This window comes from Ictidomys tridecemlineatus, chromosome 5, assembly GCF_052094955.1.
Source record: "Ictidomys tridecemlineatus isolate mIctTri1 chromosome 5, mIctTri1.hap1, whole genome shotgun sequence".
Classification (NCBI taxonomy): domain Eukaryota; kingdom Metazoa; phylum Chordata; class Mammalia; order Rodentia; family Sciuridae; genus Ictidomys; species Ictidomys tridecemlineatus.
The window spans coordinates 185,710,467-185,732,707 of record NC_135481.1 but is presented as its reverse complement, the minus strand read 5'-3'; the positions used below and the strand labels follow the sequence as shown (position 1 = coordinate 185,732,707).

The window sequence follows — 22,241 nt, the reverse complement described above, 5'->3', positions numbered from 1 at the left end:
TTTTACCTTTCTAACCTTTATAAAATAAATAGATGAGGAAGCTACCAACACAATGGGAAATTTACTACAAGATAAAGGGAATAGAATTTTAATATATAGAATAAATACATTTGAAATCAATAAGAAATAAGACAAACCACAATAGGTATGGTGGCGAAGACCTGTAACCCTTATACTCAAGAGGCTGAGGCAGGAGGACCACAAGTTTGAGGCCAACCTCAGCAACGTAGTGAAACTCTAAGCAATTTAGCAAGTCCCTGACTCAAAATAAAAAATAAAAAGGGCTGGGGATGTGGCTCAGTGGTAAAGCACCCTGGGTTCAATCCCCAGAATCAAAAAAAGAAAAAAGACAGGGCTGGGGATGTGGCTCAAGCGGTAGCGCGCTCGCCTGGTATGCGTGCGGCCTGGGTTCGATCCTCAGCACCACATACAAACAAAGATGTTGTGTACGCCGAATACTAAAAAATAAATATTAAAATTCTCTTTCTCTCTCCCTCCCTCTCTCTCTCTCACTCTCTCTTTAAAAAAAAAAAAAAAAAAAAAAAAAAAGAAAAAAGACAAACAAAAAGCAAGTCAAGGCAAATGAACACATTAAGGGAAAACAGTCACCCTAACTAGTCAAAACATTACATTGTGTGTATACACATAAAAGTTTATATGCCACACAAATATTCCATTGTAGACAGATAAATATATGTGATTTGTATTTTTTAATTATGACTTTTTGTTTGCTTGTTTTTGCAGTGCTGGGGACTGAACCCAGGACCTAGCTCATCATAAGCAAGTGCTCTACTACTTTGGCCACACCCCCAGACCTGTCAATTATGTCTTAACAAAGCAGGAGGAGATTAAAAAAAAAAAAAACCTCAAAAATAAGCATAAACTAAAGTTAAAATTAAAGCAATGATAACGTTTTTGGTGCACATAAAACTGGCATGTATATTATGCAACCACAGTCAGCACTAACAACAATGTGTGAAACAACCAGTCCCACATTATCACCATAAGGACAAAATGGAGCCCAGTGCAGTGATAGACGCCTATAATCCCAGCTACTCAGGGTGCCAAGGGAGGAAGATGGCAAATTCAAAGTCAATCTGGGCAACCTAACAAGACCCTGTCTCAAAATTTAAAATAAAAAGGGTTGGGAATATAACTCGGTGGTAGAGCACCCCTGGGTTCAATTCCCAGTACCACACACACCCAGGAACATCACTAGAGGTACAGGTAAAAACAGTTGGTCTGAGGTGTGGGATGGAGGTATATTAACGTGTGCATATATTGGTTTTTTTTTTAAATTTTAAATGTAAGGCTTTATGGTTTCATTTATATGACTGTCCAGAAAAGGCAAAAATACAGAGAGGAAAAACAGATTAGGAAGTTAGGGATAGGAAAAAGGCCAATCAATAGCAGCACAGAGAATTCAGTCTCAATTGTGGTGGAAACTAAACATGACTGCACGCTTTTTTTTTTTTGCTTTGTTTTTCTCTTTTTTTAACTGAAAAAATGCTTTCAATCTTAGGACTAGAAAGAGCAACAGGTAAGAAGGAGCTGTTAATGAGGACAGGAGACTGAGAACGCCCCTTCTGCAGCCTAAGTTTCAGTCTCCACACCAGGCAGCTCTGTTCTCCTTCGCCTGCAGGCAAAAAAAATATGTGTAGATGTCTATTACAAGAAAAGGTCCTAGAAACACAAGCCACATTGAACCTTGTAGCAGAACCTGGATAACTGATGTAGATAAGGTGTTCTACGAGATGGTATCAGACAAACGTGAAATGAAACAAACTGGAGGTGAAGCCAAGGCTGGGTTATGGTATAGCCATCTCACCTGGCCTTCTGCAGGCTGGGCACTCTGGTGGCTGTCCTTGTCTTCGAGCTCCAGCAACAAGTACACAGGAGGTTTGCAGTCTTTGGAGTCACTGAGGAAGCCTCCCGTGTCCACCTTCCTTTTGATGGTGGAATTCCAGTGATTCTTCACGGCATTGTCTGTCCTGCAGGGGAAAACCAAGGACCTCTGAACCCCTGAGCTCTTAGCTGGTGCACCCTGAGGCACACTGCAATCTCCCTGAACTGAGTTTCACTTCTGTAAATGAAGGTATATCCGGATGAACTCTAAGGTATCACAGCTCTAAGGCAATGTCTGCTTCTAGCCCTCAAGAATTTCCACCCATCTCTATGAAGTAAACAAATGTATTATTTAGGCTCTGGCAAAATGGCAAAATCTAAAATATATTTGCAACTCTTATTCACCCCAATCCCTGGGCCATTTTGAATCTGCAAAATCCATAAGCAAACTATTGACTACTGACCCCTGAAATCAGTCTCACAATCACCTTGCATGCAAGCCTTGCTCAGCTCACAGACTTATGAATGGTCACAGAGGGTACAAAGACCACTTACTGTCTACCTCTCTATCTAAAAAAATATACTACTTCATGTTCCATCACTAATGGATGATGAGGACACATCAGCAGAGGTATAAATAGTATACAGAGGAGGACGATAGAGGAAAAGCACAGAGCAGGTCAAGGTTAGTACAACCAGCATGCAGAGGTACAGAAGCACACAGCATGCGATGTAGAGACACAGGACACTGTGGTGCACAGGCGAGTGGTGACCGTGGCAGTCCAGCTGTGCAGCAGTGTCCCAGCAGCGCAGAGCACTGCCTTCTTTGGGCTCTGAGCAGAGTGCTTTTCTGCTGAGATGTGACCAGAAGAGAGTAACAGCTTAACTGAGCAAGAAGTCTAAGGAGGGTCTGTATCTCTGGCCATTTGTGCTCTGGTCCTACAGGACAGTGCTGGCTGGGCAGCATGTGGGGCATGGGATGCTGGTGCTTCGCCCAGATCCCCCAAGTGTACAGTACACCAAGCCCCCAGCAGCTGTTTTGCTGCCAACAGCTTCTACCTATGACTTTTTCTCTAGAGAATGGCCTTGGAAGACAACCAGAGATGTCCAGGAGCTACCCAACCCTTGCACGCACACACACCCCTACTGTTCATGTGCCCCACCCGCATATCTTGGCCTCGTTCAGGCCAAGACCAGACTTTACCAGAAACCCCATTCTTGCTCCATGCTTTCCCTGTTCTTCTCCACTTTTTCCCTAACAAGTGACAGTCTTTCCTTAGTAAATTCCTTGTACTTGCATCTTGTCTCTGGTTCCTGACCACTAGAAAACCCAAACTACAACATCTCCCAAGCCCTCCCACCCACCAGGTCAGAGTCCAGGGTGCTCCAAACTCACGCCTCTACTCACAGGTATTTATGAAGCACCCATGGTACACTGAGAATCATTCCAGTTACTGGGGATATGTCAGCCAATGAGACTGAATGGTTGCCATTTCGTCTCATCTAGTGGAGGAGATAGGCATTAAATCTACCTGCAATTAGGGTAGAACTCCTTGGAAAAAAGGCAGAGCACTGCACCACCCAGAGGCCACTAGGACCTGACCAGTTTTGGAAGGACAGAGAAAACTTCACTAAAGAAGTAATACCCCCATCCTGCTGAGAATGAAGGACAAGAACCCAGGAGCCACACAGCAGGGACAAGGCGACAGGGCCCTCCAGGCCCACAGAGCAGCAGAGTTGTCAGGAAGAGTTTATGGTGTTGGGGGGAGGGGGGCTAACGACTACCACGTGACTAAGGGTGCCGGCAGATAAAGGGGAAGCTGGTGGCATCTGCAAGGCCAACCAGGTTATTCAGCGTAAGAGGCCTGCATCTCCAACCCAAGTATATCGCCCCCAAAAGACAATATACTCAGGCACTGAGTTATGAAAACAAAATTCCTGACTTCAGGAGAAACGTGACCTGGAACTTTCTTTCCTCTCCCTCCCAGGACTTTACTGCCATGACAAAGAAAGGAACCAGAATGAAACAAAACACAATATGGCAAAAATGCCCAAGAATGAGACCAGGGTAGAAGACAGCAGCAAACAGACCTTTACAAGTCCCTGCAAGCAGAAGGAAGGTTTATTCTCAAGGAAGAAATGATTGGGCACCCTGGCCACAGCCAAGGGCTGGGATGATGCACCAGGCTGAAACTGGGACTGAATGAAAATCCTAACACTGGAGGGGAGACCCCTATACCTTGATCTAGAATTTCCACTAGCCTCTGGAGCCCTAGGGCATCAATCTGAAGAACTCATGCATCTCTGGGGAAAGGAACAACGCAGTAAAAACTCATCAGTTCTTCGAATGTCCTTCTACAAGGCCAGTGGATACTCAGTCACTCCATGATGCAGAGCCCACCAGCAGATAAGCACAGCCTGTGTGCAGTGGGCTTCCAAACCACTTTTAACAACTGGTTCCTGAAGATTAATAGCCAGTCAAGGATCAGCGGACTTTCAAAGAAGCCTCCAAAATGAAATGAAAACTAGCAAAACAAAAAGAAACACAGGAAAAGCAGACAATGTAGGAAGGGAGCAGTATTTTCAAAAAATATTACACTAATTGTAAAATAAGTTGTTACAAATACAAAATAAAAACAGGGCCAGAAAATGAAAATGAAAGTACCAGGTGTGGTGGCTTGGGAGGAACATGAGTTCAAAGCCAGTCTCAGCAATGGCGAGGTGCTTAGCAACTCAGTGGGACCCTGTCTCTAAATAAAATACAAAATAAGGCTATGGGTGTGGCTCAGCAGTTGAGTGCCTAAATTCAATCTCCAGTATCAAAAAAGTAAACAAAAGTGTGACTTTATAAGGTAAGACTTCTTAATCAGAATGATTTCCAAAGAAGGATTTGGAAAGAAAGAACAAAACATACACACAATGGACTATTACTCAGCTATAAAGAAGAATGAGATTAGGGCATTTTCCAGTAAACAAATGGAACTGGAGAACACTATGTTGAGTGGAATAAGCCACTCCCAAAAAACCAAAGGTAAATGTTGTCTCTGATACATGGATGCTAACACACAAGAGACGGTGAGGAGGGGAAGAATACAAGTCTACTGGATTAGACAAAGGGGAATGAAGGGAAGGGGGCAGGGAGAGGAATAGGAAGGACAGTAGAGTTAATCATGACATAACTTTCCTATCCTTCCTTGTATTTGAATGCATGATAAGGGTAACTCTGCATCATGTACAACCACAAGAATAGGATCCTCATTAGGATAAGCCACAATCCACTGGACGGATAATATGCCAAAGTACACTCTACTCTGTCATGTATGTCTAAAAAGAATAAAAATAACAATGGCAATTATAAAATCCACAATTATTAATAACCTCATAATACAGTCGTTACGAGGTTTCAAGTGGTGCTCATGAATTTCTTTATTCCTAAAATATTCTCAAAGGAGTTTACTATATTACTCATTTTATAGATAAGGAAAATATATAGAGAGATTTGCTGTTTTGTAATGCTGGGGATTGAACCAGAATCTTATGCTTGTTAGGCAAGAGCTGGACAACTGAGCAACATCCCATCCGCTAAATGAGGACATTTAAAATACAGGAAAGGAGGAAGAGTAGAATTCAGTTTTATTATACCTTATTGCTTTTTCTATAAAAGATTTCTAATTAGAACACATTGATGTATTTACCAAAATATATTGTAATCCTAATAATCTACCAATAAAATAATGCTTGTTATAGGAGGAAAAAAAGAAGAAGATCAAAGAACTCTCCCAGAAAACCAAGAGATGGAACATAGTTCATAACTGACAGTTTTAACCCAATCAGTGAATTAATCCTAATAGGGATTAACTGAGTAAAGGCCAGTAGGGCAGGGTGTGTCTGCAGGAGGGAGGTTCTCAGGGGCATGTCTTTGGGAGATATATTTCCTGAGCTGAGCTCTCCTTTCTCTGCTTCCTAACAATCAAATCTAGAGCCACTTCCCTCCCCCACACTCTTTTGCCACAATACTGCCTCACCTGGAGCCCCAAGGGATGGAGCAGCTTCCTATGGTCTGAGACCTCTGAAACTGTGAACCCCCAAATAAACTTTTCCTGCTTTAAAAATGTTTGTTAGATCTTTCAGTCACAATAGCAAAAAAAGTGACTAGAACAAATGCTTTCAATATTCTGAAGGAAATTATTTCCAAACTCTGTATTCATCCAAGCTATCAATCAAACGTGAGGTAGAATGGAGACACTGCCATTACCAAAAATTTACCTCCCTTGTACTTATCTCAGGAACCTAATAAAGAATGTGCTTCACCAAAACAAGGAAGGAAATAAAGAAGAGGGAGCTATCAGGAGGGAGGCAAAGGAATGCTCCAAGGTCACAACAGGGCAGGATTCCTGGAAAGAAACTGGCAAATGGAAAAGCAAAGATAAATCCATGATTGGTTCTCTGAAGAAAAAACAATAAAAAATATTGCCTGATTCATTCTAAGCATTTGAAAAATAGCACTTATGGATACTCTAAGGACATGATGGGCCACTAAGAAACACACAAGAGCTATAAGACTTAGAAACTGTAAATCAAAAAACAAGGCAAACATTAACTCCAGGAAAAGCAAATGTCAGACAAGAAGGAAACACCTTAGATATTAGAATACTATAAGCACTTTGTCTTTAAGTAAAAATTTCCATAGTATACTGGGGCAACAGGGAGGTTTGAAGGGTAGGAAAGTCTAAGAAATCTAAATTTTCTTCTATAGCTGAAAACCAAGATTCAAAGAGAAACCAGCACATCGTTAATAAATGTAGAGGTAAAAACCAGAAGTAAAAAAAGATGTTTCAGTAGAAGGTGGAGAAAGAGAACTGAAGTTTCTCATTACAACATTCCAGTGGATTGTAGTACAAACTGATTTCTGGCTGTGGCCTCCCTTGGCACTGTCTGTCTTTCTAAGATCAGGAAGCCTGGGGGATGCACTTTTTCTCCTGACAATGATGCCTCTGGGCTACCTGGAGACAAGGCTGGATGGAAAGTACAGAACAGAGTATAAGACCTCAGTACACTCAAGGAAGCACGGGCCTTGCCTCCTGGACCATCACCCTGCCTGCACCAGTCCCTAAGCCCCCAGAAGGCAGCTCACCTCCCCGGCAGCATCTTGGCAATCTCGGCCCATCGATTGCCCAGCACCTTGTGGGCCTCACAAATGATGCGGTCCTCTTCCTCAGTCCAGCAGGACTTCTTCACCTCAGGGTTGAGGTGGTTGTGCCAGCGTTCCCGGCACTGCTTCCCCAGCCGGCCCTTCAGGTGCTTGGCAATCAGCGTCCACTTCTTTGTGCCATATTTCTTGACCAGCTCAATGACCTTGGAGAAGAGTCTCTGTGAACCAGCAGGATCAGCACTTCCCTCACCCACTCTTCAGTATCTTCACATCCACATGAGCCTCACTGTGGCCCTTAAGAGGCACCACTGGCCACACCCCCTCAAGTATCATGGGAGTTAATGGGGATGCTGCTCAGAGGACTTTGTGTAGTCCATGTGACTGAGTCCATGTCCCTGTCAGTTATGGCCTGAATAAACCAAACAAAGGAAAAGGATCCCCAAGGTCCTCCTGCCTTCCTCCTTAGAGCTCAAGCCAGTCTGCAAGGCTCCAACCCACAGTACCCAAGGATCTCTGCCACTGCAGAGCCATGTGAACTAAGTGTAGGAGACATGTCTTCCTCCTGCCAGACACACCTCAGGTGCCACAATCCCCTGCAGCACTTCTGTGGAGATCAAGAGGGTAGAACCCCAAGGCACAACTAACTATGGCTTGATTTCAATTCCCAACTGCCTCTCAGCCAGGCCCCGTGGCTCAGAACACAAACCACAACAAATGTAGCCACCAGAATCAGACCAGGCCCCTCACAAATTCTCTCTATATATATTCTCATGTACACATAGGTCACAGCACACTAAGAAAGACAGATCCTTCTGGGCAAAGGGAGTTGGGTGAGAATTATTCAAATCTATTTCTGTGTAGTTTAAACATTTAGAGCAACCACACATCACTTGATTAAAGAGGGAAAAAAAGGAGCTGAACTTGGTAGTGCATGCCTGTAATCCCAATGAAAAAAGCTGAGAAAGGAGGATTGCAAGTTTGAGACCAGCTGGGCAACTTGGCAAGACCCTCCAAAATTCAGTAAAACCTGTTTCAAAATAAAAAGATAAAAAGGACTGGGGATATAGTTCAGTGGTAAAGCACCCTGGGTTCAATCTCTAGTACCAGAAAAAAGAAAGGATTTTAAAAGCAATTTTAACATATCTAGCTTCCTTCTCCTTCCTGCTTTCTTTGGGGGCTGTACCTACAACCACGGAATGGAATCTCTGGACTGACGTGGGGGAGAAGACCCAGATGAGGAACTCCCAAAAAACAGCCCAGGATGGTCATGGTGCTGCTCTTCCTAGGGTGGACACATCCTCAACCCTCTTTGAGCCTTGGGTCTCCCCACTTATAAAATGGGACTGAGAGTTCATCTTCTGCCCATCTCAAAGGACTATGGTGCTCCCAACAAACAAGGCCCCCCAGAAGCTCTGAGTTCCTTTACATCACAATAAAGGAGACCAGCAACCACTGCCTGCTGAGCAAGCCCCTCATGCACATCACCTGTTCACTGTTACAGCAGGTACCGCAGCTGTTTCCTTTCATAAATGGGAAAAAGTCGGGTAACTTGTCCAGCAGCCCTGAGCCTATATGTAAGGAGTGGGGAGATCTAGAGACTCTGAGGCTCTGAGCCTTGGGGCCAGAGCTAGATAGAGTGGCCCAGTTCAGACTGACAAGCAGGATGAGTCACATCCACCGTTTAACTGGACACCCCTGCCACCAGGCAGGGCAGCCTCACAATGCCCAGATCACTGACGGTGAGTGAAGACCCATCCTGTGTGCAGCGCCAGGTCAACAGTTACCTTCTGGTCTTCCTCTTTGGTCCATGGCCCTTTGACAAGGTCTGGATTCAAAACCCTCAGCCATCGGTACTGGCATTGCTGGTCCGTGCGGTTCTGGGAAGGGAACAGGAAGAACAGGAACCTGTGAAAACTTCTAGGATAACTGGACTCTGGCTGAACACTGGGCTCAGGGCCCTGGGGCCTCAGGTGGGTGCACTTACCCCATGCACCCATCACATGCTACACTCCCACACGACAGAATATGCATGCTTTCCCTTTACTATAAAACAGGATGAACTCAGGCCCCTGTGGAAAGCCACTTCCCACCACCTAAGCACAGGGGACCCTTCTGCAGAAGCTTTGTGGGGCATGAAGGAATCCCTGTTTTCTGGGGAAGCATGTTTATTCCTTGAAATGTTCAGATAACATACAAGACAGGGAGCTAAAGGGGGAGAGGGATCTGCTGACTCTGCCCCTGAGCTGTCTGAGGAACCCCAACCGTCAGCCAGATGGAAGCTACAGTGATACTCCTGCCTCCAGTCACCTACAGCCTGGGTGTTAGGGGTGCCAGCGGGGGCCACTCATCCTCAGGGGGCTCTAAATGTTCAGATGTGGAGGGACCAGCCAGCTCTCCAGGGCCCCCACTGTGAAATCTGCTGCAAGTATCACTTCCCCTCTGTAGAGAAAATGAAGCATCTATTCTCTCCAGTTTTACAAGAAGAAATGCAAATAGGCCATGGACCACATACTGCAAAGGTCTCTGAGCCTAAAGGCTCCCAGGCATGCTGAAGTAGCTGAGAAACATTTCTGGTAGGCTTCCTCAAACTGGTATGGGAAGAAAAGTCCTGGGACACACTGGTTACCCAGACCCTTGTCCTACAAAGGGGCTCCAGAGAGGCCTACTCACGGGAAAGTGGCTGGCCAAGAACTTCCAGTCTTGCTGTCCAAACTGCCTCACCAGAGCCCTCAGCTGCTCATCCTGCCAATGAAAGGAAGACCAGCTCATATGTACAGGAAGTCTCGCAGCCACCCCTGATACAGCCTCTTTTATCCACTCTTGAAGTGAGCACTTACTCTGTGCCAGGTGCTAGTCACAGCAATAGCCAGCAACAAATCTGACAGGACATCATAAGGCTTAATCTAGAAGGAGGCAGATGCTAATCAAACTGCCCACAATGCCCCCCTTCTCTATACAGGGGTATAGTGATAGCCTAACCAGGAAGACCAAGGGAAGGTTCCAAAGAAATGCAGTATAGCTGGAATGTAGAATGGTTCTAGAAGGGATGGCAGGAGCCAGACCACAGGTAGAATTTAGGCCTCTACCTCCTAAAGCCACTGGTACAATTTGGGCAATGCACAGTTAAGGTTTCCATGTGCTTGTTACAAAGTTCCCTTTGGCTGCTGCAGAAGGAAAAGAGTTGAAAGAAGGCAGAGTGTATATGAAAGCCCTTATCATACCAAGACCAGAATTTATGGCAGAATAAAAAGTAGCTGAAAGGATAGGCTGGGGATAGAGTTCAGTTGGTAGAGTGCTTGCCTTGCATGCCCAAGGCCCTGGGTTTGATCCCCAGCACTAAAAAAAAAAAAAAAAAAAAAAAAAAAAATAGCTGGAAGGCAAAACAGAAGCTGTCAAAATATGAAAGGAAGACCAGCTCATATGTACAGGAAGTCTCGCAGTCTTCGCTGCTATAATCCCAGCGGCTTGAGAGGCTGAGGAAGAGAATCTCGAGTTCAAAGCCAGGCTCAACAAAAGTGAGGCACTGGGCTGGGGATGTGGCTCAAGCGGTAGCGCGCTCGCCTGGCATGTGTGCGACCCAGGTTCGATCCTCAGCACCACATACCAACAAAGATGTTGTGTCTGCCAAGAACTAAAAAATAAATATTAAAAATTCTCTTTCTCTCTCTCCTCTCTCACTCTCTCTTAAAAAAAAAAAAAAAAAAGTGAGGCACTAAGCAACTCAGTGAGACCGTGTCTCTAAGTAAAATACAAAATAGGGCTGGGGATGTTGCTCAGTAATTGAGGGCTCCCGAGTTCAATCCCTGGTACTCTGGAAAATTGACATTGATTCACACAACATGAATCTCAGTATCATGATGATGAGTCAAAGAAGTCAGACATAAAAAGATGCTATATAATTACATGCATGTGAAATTCTAGAAAACATAATCTAAGCTAAAGGGACAAAAAGGTAGTCAGTTGTTGACTGAGGCCAGTGGGGGAGGGAGAACTATTGGGGGTAATGGAAATATTCTAAAACATGACAATACTAGTAGATTCATGGCAGTAATATAAGTACCTGTGGAAACTCATTGAATTGTATTTAAAAGGCTGTGGTTGTTTTTACATGAAGCATTCCTCAAATTGATTTTTTTAAAAAATCTTCCAAGAGTGGTAGTACACACCTATAATAATTCCAGAGACTTGGAAGGTTGAGGCAGGAGAATTCCAAGTTCTAGGCCAGCCTCAGCAACTTAGTGAGACCCTGTCTCAAAATAAAAAATAAAAAGGACTGGGGATGTAGATCAGTGGTAAAGCACCCCTGGTTCAATCCTCTGTACCTCTCAACCAAAAAAAAAAAAAAAAAAAAATTAAATAAAACCTCCCATGGCTCCAAACTGCAAACTCCTAGAGTTTCTGAGCCCCAAATTCAAGGCCCTCTAGGAACTGATCTCTTTTCACTTACCTCACTCAACACTTCCCCTTCAAAAGCCTGTCACTCCAGCAGAATTGGACTCCTGAACTCACTTTTCTTTATCCACAACCATTTCCTACTCTGACTTACCCAGTTTTTTCCAGTTTGTCTTCCCTCACAGATGAATTTCCAAATCCTCACCCTGAGCTCAAAGGTCAAAGGTCACTTTCAAGCACTCCCTAACCTCTCAGGCAGCTGTAACTTCTCCTTTGAAAGGTACAACATCCCCTCATCCAACAATAAGCAAGTGCCTCCAAGTGCTAGGAGCCTCAGTGTGAGACAGGGGGGGAAACTCCGTGGTGGGCAGCAGCTGAACACTGGCCCTGCCCACAGAGATGACCACAGTCTCCTCTCCAGCCCAGGGGTAGTGCTGCCTTGAGGCAGGAAAGAAAGGCATGTTTAGTATTTGAAGAAACATCTTGGAGGATTGAAAAGGGATTTATAGCTCATACAGAAAAAAGATTTTTGTTGGCTGTTTGGTTTGTCTAAGAGAAACAACTATGTTGCCCGGTCTGGCCTCAGACTCCTGATCTCAAGTGATCCCCCAGCCTTAAGAGTAACAGGGATTACAGGCCTGGGACACCATGCCAGCCTTATAAAGCAAATTTTAAACTAACAAACAGGCCTACAACTAAACACATCAAGGAAAACAGAAGTGGAATAAAAAGACAAGAACAGGAGTCTAAAATGGAACAACCAATTAAGGAAAAGGTCTGCTGCATCGTACTGCTCAGTGATAGGGTATGTGCTTAGTGTGCCCCTGGTTTCAACTCCCAATACCCCCCCCCCCAAAAAAAGGAAAGTTAAAAGAAAAGGTATAGTAGTTTCTATAAAATTAAACCAATACCCAACATATGAACACTATTTATTAATCTTCCAAGAGGAATCAAAACATACATTCACAAGCAAAAAACAAAACAAACAAAACTTATGCAAGAATCTTCATATAAGCACTATCCACAATTAGCAAAAACTGCAAAAGTCCAAACATCCACAAACAGGTAAAATGTACATGCAAATTGGGCGAAGTGGCACACTCCCATAATCCCAGCGGCTCTGGAGGCTAAGGCAGGAGGATCACAACTTCTAAGCAGCCTTAGCAAAAGGGAGGCACCAAGCAATTCACTGAGACCCTGTCTCTAAATAACATACAAAACAGGGCTGGGGTTGTGGCTCAGTGATCGAGTACTCCTGAGCCCCTGAGTGAAAAGAGATCAGTTCCTGGTAATTAAAAAAAAAAAAAAAAAAAAAAAAGTACACACAAATAATGGAAGTTACCCAGTAATAAAAATGGATCAACTACTCAATCATGCAACATTGTGCTGAGCAAAATAAGCTAGATATAAGCCAGGCACAGTGGTGTACACCTGTAATCCCAGCTACTCAGGAGGCTGAGGAGAAAAGATTGTAAATTCAAGGCCAGCCTTAGCAATTTAGCAAGGTCCTAAGCAACTTAGCAAGATCCTGAGATCCCATCTCAAATAAAATATAAAAAGGACTGGCTACATGGTTCAGTTGCTAAAGAGCCCTGGGGTACAATCCCTGGTACAAAAAAAAAAAAAAAAGAGAAAGAAACTGTAACATGTTTGAGCCCAGCCTTGGTAACTTGGTGAGATCCTGTCTAAAAATAAAAAGGGCTGTGGGTGTAACTCAGTGATAAAGCACCCCTGGGTTCAATACTGACTACTAGGGGAGAAAAAGTCAGATACAAAAGAATACAACTGTATGATTCCATTTATAGGATATTCAAGCATAGGTACAAACTCAGATATTAGATCAGTAATTGCCTGATCACAAAATGACACAAGATAACTTTTGGGATAATAAGGGTGGTGTTCATGTGAGTATGTACTTGCCAATACCAGTCAAATTGTTTAATTTAAAAGGTGCACCTGGAGTGGGAGTGGTGTATCTCAGTGGTAGAACACTTGCTTAGCACACAGGAGGCCCTGGTTCCATGCTGACCCCACCCCAAAAAAAAGACAACAACAATAATTCAATTATATACAATGTGCTTAGTGTACATAGGCCCTAGTTTCAACCGTCAATACCAAAAAAACCCACAAAGAAATAAAAAGAAAAGGCCTGACATTTCTATAAAAATCAAACCTTCACCCACCCAATGAAAATTATCTATGAATCTAAGCAGAATAAAAACACATCCCTCCAAAAAAAACCTTATGCAAGACTCTTCATTTGATTATATACAAATTATACTTCATTAACACAAATAATAAATTATACTTTCAATGCTTCTTTTAAATAAAAAATATATCTAGTAGAAAATCAATTCAGAGCTTCATGTTATAAGATTCAATATGATTAATTTAAAAAATAAAGAGGGGGTGGTAGATTTGGCAGGTGCTCCTGCATTCCAAAGGTGCTGTGTCAGATGTTCCTACCAAACCTCATATGAGAAAATTTATATTTGTGAGGTATGAAGAGGTGATTAGGTCATGTCTCTGTCCTAATAAGTGGATTAATTAATTCATTCATGGATAAATGAATCAATGGGCTAACATCTTGATAGTAGCTCTGTCAAAAAAAAATATTTTTCTTTTTTTAGCACTGGGGATTGAATCCGAGGTGGTACCACCCCTGTCCTTTTTTTCTTTTTCTATTTTGAGACAGCATCTCAATAAGTTGCCTAGACTGGCCTTGAACTTGCAATCCTTCTATCTCAGCCTCCTGAGTCAATGGGATTACAGGTGTGCACTGCCAGTCTTGCCTAACTGTCTCTTGTATGAGGCCCTTCTCTTGCCATGTGAATGCCCTACACTACCTCAGGGCAAGCAAAGTCCCCATCAGCAAGAAGCCTTCACCAGCTACAACCAATCATCCTCAATCTCCAAGCTTCTAGAATGGTGAGGTCAACAAATCCTTATTACAAAAAAAAAAAAGATGCTCAGTGGTAAAGCATTCCTGGGTTCAATCCCAAGTGGGTGGGGGGGAAGGATAATAAGCACAATCAATATCCATAATACACATGATGCAGGATACACCACACTTTCAGGCAACACAAAAGGAACTATTGGCCCTGAGGTCTGAAACACATACCCCACCCACCCCATCCTCATAAAGACTGCCCAAGAATGCTCTGAGAAGAGGTAAAGGGGAGAAGCAGAGGACCCACCCATTTCTTCCACTGGCTCTTCCTCTTCATCCCATCAGTGGGGACATCAGGTAGAAAACCCAGGCTCAGCTGTCTGGCTAGGCACCCAGCTGCCATCAACTCTCTTCTTCCCAGTTCTAAGGAGTTGCTATGTCACTCACCTCTTCATGGGTCCATTTAACCTTGCACTTGCTGTCTTTCTGCTCCAGAACGTCTGAGTCAATGTCCTGGTAGTGCAGCTCCTCAAGCTCCTCACTGCAGAAAGAGTGAGCTAAAGGTCAAGGACAGTGTCCACATGCTTTTACATCATGAATGGACTGTGTGGCCAGCAGCCAGACAACTCTAAAGAAAGGTTTGGGGAGGCAGCCTTTTACTTACTCTGCTTTTTAAAAAGTAGGTACACTTTTACCTTCCTCTCTTTAAAAATTTTTTTAATGAAATAAGGTTGTGGTTTGCTTTATTTTCTGCCTTATTCTTTATTTTCAGGAACACTCTAATGATTTCAAAAGCTACAAGAAAATAATTAAGGGCTGGAGATGAAGTTTATTGGTAGAGTGTTTGCCAAGCATGTGTGAAGGCTGGGTTTGACTTCCAGCACCACCAAAAAATAAAAGAACTTCATGATATTCAAAACCAGATTCCTAGCTGAACATGGGGTTGCGTACCTATAATCCTATTGACTCAGGGCACTGAAGCAGGAGGATCACAAGTTCCAGAGCAGCCTGAGCAATTTAGGAAGACCCTATCTAGAAATAAAAAATAAAAAGGGCTGGGGATATGTGGCTCAGCAACAGAACACCCTTGGTTCAATTTCCAGTAACACAAAAACATGATTTCCAGTCAATATTTTCTTTTCAATGAATTTACATTTGCAATGGATATTTTAAAGATAATGTATGCAGGGGCTGGGATTGTGGCTCAGCTGTAGAGCGCTCCCCTAACATGGGCGAGGCCCCAGGTTCCATCCTCAGCACCACATAAAAATAAATTAATTAATTAAAGATATATATAGAGGGCTGGGGATGTGGCTCAAGCGGTAGCATGCTCACCTGGCATGCGTGCGGCCCGGGTTCGATCCTCAGCACCACATACAAACAAAGATGTTGTGTCTGCCAATAACTAAAAAATAAAAGTATTAAAATTCTCTCTCTCTCTCCCTCTCTTTCTAAAAAAAAAAAACTTTAAAAAAATAAATAAAGATATAGATAGATATAGATAATGTATGCAATCATCAAGCACCAGAATTTTAATATTAGTTACTTGGAAGCTGGGTGTGGTGGTGTATACCTATAATCCCACCAACTCAGAAGGCTAAGGCAGGAGAATTCCAAGTTCAAGATCAGCCTCCAGTAACTAGGGAAGCCCTAAGCAATTTAGCAAGACCCTATCAAAATTAAAAGTAGGGCTGGGGCTGTAGCTCAGTGGAAGAGCACTTGCTTAGCATGTGTGAGGCATTGGGTTTGATCCTTGGCACCACATTAAAAAAAAAAAAAAAATGAAGGCATGTGTCCATCTACAACTACAAAAAAAAAAAAAAAAAGTAAAAAGGGCTGGGAATGTGGCTCAGTGGTTAAGCACCACTGGGTTCAATCCTCAGTACCAAAAAAAGAAGAGACTATTAATTTTATTAATTACTTGGGAAAAACATTTTAAACATATTCTCAGTAATTAAATCCATTTTTGTACATCCCTTTTTAATCCTGGCCTACACACTTACACAGTTAACAGAGAGAAAAATCTGTATAAGCATCTGCATTCTAGGGATTTTACTCCTAACAGGCAGTTTTCCTGATCCAAAAAGTCGTATTTATCTAGTTTAATGGCTACAAAATTGGAGATGATGCATACCTCCAAGTTATGTCAGGTGTTCACAGAAGGCTGGTGACCTCTCCTAGCTCTACATAGCAGAACCTGCCTTAAATTACCTTTAACAGGTACATTCCTAGATCAGGCATTTGTAAACTGAGAAAAGCCTACAGATTTCCAAACAAACAAAGCAAAACAGCTCTTGTTCCCTAAAAGGCTTTCTTTAATCTCTCTATTTCTTCCCCTTCTTCCCCAGAACACAGCATTACTACCTAGCCACTCTCACAGTCCCACAGAATAAAGAAACCCTCAGACTCTTAGTTGCAACTGCCTGTGTTTATACCAACCACAAAGGTCAGCTCCACCTATCCTGGAATTTGTCACTAAAAAACCTTGAAGACATGTTTGCCTAGGGCATGACTGGATACAGAAATGAATAAATAAATGTGTAAAGCTGCTGCCTACTGGTCATTAAGAATGGCTAATTTGGGGCTGGGGATATAGCTCAGTTGGTAGAGAAAAGTGTCTTTAAGTCTCATAATATACTGGTCACAGAAGGATCTGGAATTGAGTTTTGCTCTATTGTTCCTGACCCAATTCACAAGTCTACCACCACTGGTAGTATAGACAAAATCTATAAGATTCTAATAACAGAATGAAATTGGCTTTAAAATCAACTGCCCACAAAAACTCCTTGCTGACAGAAATAATCTTTGCTTCGCCAGTAACCAGCACAAGGCCCAGCTCAGCCAATGTCCTGTCCAATGTCCTATCCAGTGTGTGGACATTCTAGTGCTCTAATTTGGTGTAATGAGGACAGCATCTCAGAATTAGGAGAAGTTTGTGAGATAATATACTTCTGTCACCCACAGGTGCTGGCCATTCTCACTGTACCCAAGTAACAGATATGGAAATTCAGGTTCATAGGAGTTATGCCATTTGCCAAATCCACAGCCAGGGTCTGAACTTCCTTAACTGCAAAGTACTCATCTTAAAATCTCCACTTTAAAAGTAAAAGCTTGTTTGTGGTGACAACCACAAAAATTTTGGTGCAATATAACCTTTCTCTTGCCCTTGGATGTACTGGGCTCTGCTCCAGGGCCAATGAGAAGGTTGAGTGAGAAATGGGGCACTGGGGCACAGGACAGTCACAGCCAGCATGACGAAGAGCTGAGGCTTGTAGAGTGCCTGGGTGCAGCAGCCATCCCTCACATGGAAGGGGGTACCAGGAGAGAAGTTACAGAGGACCTGGAGATGGTCTAGGGAAGTGATTCCTGGAGTTAACACTTCCTGAAAAACTCTTCCTGGTCATTGGAGCTGCCCTGGCAAACTGGAGCCCGAGGAAGACAGTCCCTGTGCCAGATATCCTGACCATTGCCCAAGAACCATATGCTTCCCAGTGGGGAGGAACTCTGGGGAAAGTCAGCAAAAAGGGCTTCTCAGATATGTAACCTCAGCCTGTGAAGGCCAGCATCATCCATCTGAAGACCAAGCTAAAGTTATTGGGTTGCACAGACCCAGGGAGGGAACATGGCTGGATCCCACTGACCCCTCTCCCAGACAGGCTGAAAAGACCAGAACTCAGGTCCAGGTCAACTCTGCTTATTGCTTATTCTCTGGAGAATAAGCAAAATGGAGCCGCAATTCCTCCCACTGCCCCAGGGGCTGCTGGCAGAGCGGTCCAGATACTCATCAGTTTCTGTACCTTCAACCCCAGCTGCCCAAAACTCGTGTGGAACCGGAAGAGAGGTCTCTGAAACTAAACCGAGCCAGACGCGTGACCCAAGTGGGAGAGACAATGGAACCCCCACTTGGCACACTCCTCAGTTGGGGAAGAGGGCTCGGGGGCTCTGTGCTTCCCGCAATGTGAGAAGTAATACCTATAAGCAAATGTGAACCACAACTGGGCTTGAACGACAAGTGTACCCCAGTATTTGGCCTCCCATTCGCTGTGACTTGGCTAATCACTCTCCCTCCCCATGGGTGGCCTCCCTTCCCAATAAAGGACTTTCCAGCCGACACTGAGCGTCCCACCCCCACACCGAAATTAGGCGGGAGACAAAATGACATCATACAGGACTTGGTCCTGGTCTCTGGAGACCCGCCTGTTCCAGCTCCCAGGCCCAGAAGGCCCAAGACCGAGGTAGGGGTCTCAAGAGCCCCTTGGCTTTGCGCGCGACCCAGTGTCGACTGGACGGGGACGCAGCATTTTCCGCCAGAATCCCTCCACCACCATGTAGTCGCGGTCGTACCGGCCTCGGCGAGGCAGCGAGGGAAGAGGAGGACCCCAGCCCACCCGGCTCCGCTCACCCGCGAGTCCGCCGAGACATCCCCCCGGCCCGGGCCGCGCCGCGCTCGCCCGCCCGCGGCTGAGCCCGGAGCGGGAGCCGGGCCGGGGTCAGGTCACGAACTGCTCCGGCCGCTCCGGGCCCTGGGCCGTGCTCCGAGGTGTCAGAGTACCCGCAGGTCCCGCCGACCGCTCGCAGGAACTGTGGCCGCCACCGGCGCGCACAGAAGCACTTTCCTATCTCCCGCCAAGCGCTTCGGCGCCGCCCGGGCCTGGCGCGCGAGCGCAGGGGCGGGGCCTAAAGCAGGGGTGGGGTCTCCAGGAGGGAGGAGCTTGCGAGCCGGACCTTAGGGAGGGGCGGGCCAGACCTTAGGGAAGGGCGGGGCAGGACCCGGCCAAGGCTGCCCAAGCCCCAAGCGGTGAGCGCCGGAGGCATCGCCTTGGGAGACGTGCGTCCTTACAGGGTGCCACGTGACTTAGACCAGATTCAGGCTACGTGCGGATCCTGGGCGGCAAAGGAACAGCCCACGTAGCAAAAACTGAGGGAAGGCAATGAGGCATGAGGATGGGAGAGTCAGGCTGGAAAAACCACCTGGGCAAAATCACTAGGCTAAGCCACTCCTCTGTCTCTACAGCTCTCACCCCACCTTAACTGGTGCTTTACCTACCTAAACCGACTGGATCCTCAGACCTGCTTATTGTTCAGACTCAGAGCCTCCCTCCTAAAATGCAAACGAAATGTCTCCAGACCTTAGATTTCTCTTCTCTCCCTGTGTCACCTTAGGGTAAATTCCTTACTCAGTACCAAGGCTTATAGGGTTCCACCAGATGACCACACAGGACCTGGCCAAGGGAACTGGCCTGGCCTCTGCATTTGCCTGGGCCATTATTTGAATTGGAACTCCCTTCCCCTCCCATCAGACCATTTCCTACTTATCCCAGGGGGTCCTCTGCCCACCATCTGTTTGTTGACTTATGCATTTCCCCCTTCAAGCTAGGATCATAGGGAAAGGAGTTTCAAACAGCCTCTCAATTCATCCCAGAAGCCAGATACAGGAAGCCCCCCATCACCCCACCCCTGTACTGCTTAAAGTTTTTTTTTTACTTTTAAATTCAGTTTATCTTGCACTTAACAAATTTCTAGAGGTTCAGCAATAATTTTTCATTTTAGGTTGTCACTAACCAAATATGTAAGTGTCACCCTGGGAGGAGTGGGAGGGAACTGGAAATGAACTATGAGAAAGGAGTCTGGGGCAAATGTGGCAAACTTGAGCCTTTTAGTGGGGCTTAGGCCTCAGAGTCTTCCAGAAACTGCTGGCCACGTGGGTACGGTTCAGCTAGCCTCTGCAAACTTCATTTACCACAGGAGATGGAAGACTTAAGAGCTAGAAGTTTCCATGTCATTTAATTCCTGACTTCTTCCACCCACTCTGGAGCCTCAAGAAGTAATGCAAATGGACATCCCCCTGTTAAGTTCAGCAGCCAGACTTGCTGGGGTTTAAGTCCCAGCCCACCACTCATTGTTATTAGGTTGGATTTTTTGTGGTTTTGTTTGGTACTAGAGATTGAATTCAGGGCTGCTTTACCACTGAGCTCCATCCCCAGCCCTTTTTTATTTATTTGAAATATTTTTTAGTTGTCAGTGGACCTTTATTTGTAAGTGGTGCTGAGTATAGAACCCAGTGCTTCACACATGCTAGGCAAGTGCTCTACCAAGATACAACCCCAGTCCCTTTTTTTTTTTTTAATTTTTTGAGATAGGGTCTCAAAATTATTTACTTAGGGCTTTGCTTAAACTGCTGGCTTGGAACTTGGGGTCCTCCTGCCTCAGCCCCCATTGTGGCAGGGATTACAAGTATTTGCATGCACCACTATACCAGGCAATGAGTTGTTATCTAAAGCAAATTACCTAAATCCCCTGTGCCTTGGGTTCCTCATCTGTGAAAACGGGTTTTATCAAAATCTTTTATTTATTTTACTCTGTACTAGTCACTGTTTTGTGTATAAATTTTAATTAATTTAATCCTCATAACAACCCTAGTATTTTCCTCTTTGGCAGAGGAAACTGAGGCAGATTCCCCAAACCTGGGCTGTCTAGTTCTAGAGTCTATTGTAGGGAAAAATAGCCTTCCTCTGCTGCCCTTCTGGCTCTCTCTCTCTCTTTTTTTTTTTTTTTTGTACTGGGAATTGAACCCAGAGGTGCTTAACCACTGAGCCACATCCCCAACCCTTTTTAAAAATTTTCTGAGACAGGGTCTCACTAAGATGCTTAGACCCTTGCTAAATAGTTGAGGCTGATCTTTAATTTGTAATCCTCCTGCCTCAGCCTTCCAAATCACTAGATTATAGGACTGCTCCACCATTCTCAGCCTCTCTGCCTTCTTTGCCTGGGCTACAAATTAAATTTATATAAAACAGATTAACAGGAGAAAAAACATTTAATTACTTACATATGCACAGAAGTCACAATAAATAATGGAGGAATCATATGAAGAAGTGTTACATAATTGAAGCTTCCAAAGCTATAAAGAGGGGTGGGCAGTGAGACAGTCACTGAAGGGTGAGGAAAGGAATTATATAGTGAACAAAGATTTTCTTGTGATGCAGATAAAAATCTCAGATAGTAAAATTTATCAGGAGCAACCCTCTTCCTAATACAGAAACTTTACTACTGTAGGCTTTCTTTATAGATGTAAATTTCTTTTTCAAAAGGATAGTTTTTCCAGAGCTATTCCCGGTGTCTACAGTCTATGAAAATAACCAGTTCAAAATATGCCCAAGCAGTATATCTTTCGGGGTGACACATTCTGGTCTCTTACAGTCATGTTTAAGGGTTGTGTGTCCTGAATCCCAACATCATGCTGTTAATATTTACACTGGTATATACTTTGTAGGGTTCTTATCAAATAAAATAAATATGGGTCTGGGGATGTGGCTCAAGAGGTAGCGCGCTCGCCTGGCATGCGTGCGGCCTGGGTTCGATTCTCAGCACCACATACAATCAAAGATGTGCCCGCCGATAACTAAAAAAAAAAAAAAAAAAAAATTCTAAATAAATAAATAAATATGTATAAAGCAGAGGGAACAGTCTGGCACTTAAGTACTATTATTACTATCAGCTTTTTTTCGGGGGGAGTGCTAGGATTGAGTCCAGGGCCTCCTGCATGCTAAGCACATGCACTATCTCTGAACTAACCCAGTTTTTGTTGTTAGGCATTATTATTCTGACTTCAGCTGCCCTCACATTTTGTCTTTTTGAGGTCCAGGATGCACTTTGCATGCAGTACACACTCTCATATATTATTAATCCCATTTCAGAAAAGGCAGGACCTGGCAGTTTGGGGAAGATATTTGCACAAGACAGAGGTAGGGAGGGAGCAGATGCAGAAGTCCATCTGGAATCCGAAACTGGGGCCTATACACTAGAGCCAGGGCAATCTGGGAATCAGTGCCTTAAATCAGGCAGGTATACCAGATGAAATCTGGTGACCTCCACAAGTTTGTCCTCTCCAGTTATCATCTTGCCTACAGACACACCCTAGGAATACTCCAGCATCCTTGGTGCAGCCACACCTGGGAGTGG

The 22,241-nt window shown here is 44.4% G+C and overlaps 1 protein-coding gene across 3 annotated transcripts in view; it reads right to left on the bottom strand.

Moving 5' to 3' along the window:
- Mybl2 (MYB proto-oncogene like 2) overlaps positions 1-19,041 on the bottom strand; it is a 34,913-nt gene extending 15,872 nt beyond the window's left edge. The window contains exons 1-6 of one of the 3 annotated variants that reach the window (XM_005327126.5): positions 18,682-19,041; positions 14,727-14,820; positions 9,668-9,739; positions 8,782-8,874; positions 6,980-7,200; positions 1,829-1,991 (exon numbers count right to left, since the gene is read on the bottom strand). In XM_005327126.5, coding sequence (XP_005327183.2) covers positions 1,829-1,991; positions 6,980-7,200; positions 8,782-8,874; positions 9,668-9,739; positions 14,727-14,820; positions 18,682-18,701 — 663 coding nt within the window. In that variant the 5' untranslated portion in view covers positions 18,702-19,041. The other 2 variants (XM_078051822.1, XM_078051821.1) reach the window with 2 other exon arrangements.
- Positions 19,042-22,241: the final 3,200 nt, after the last annotated feature.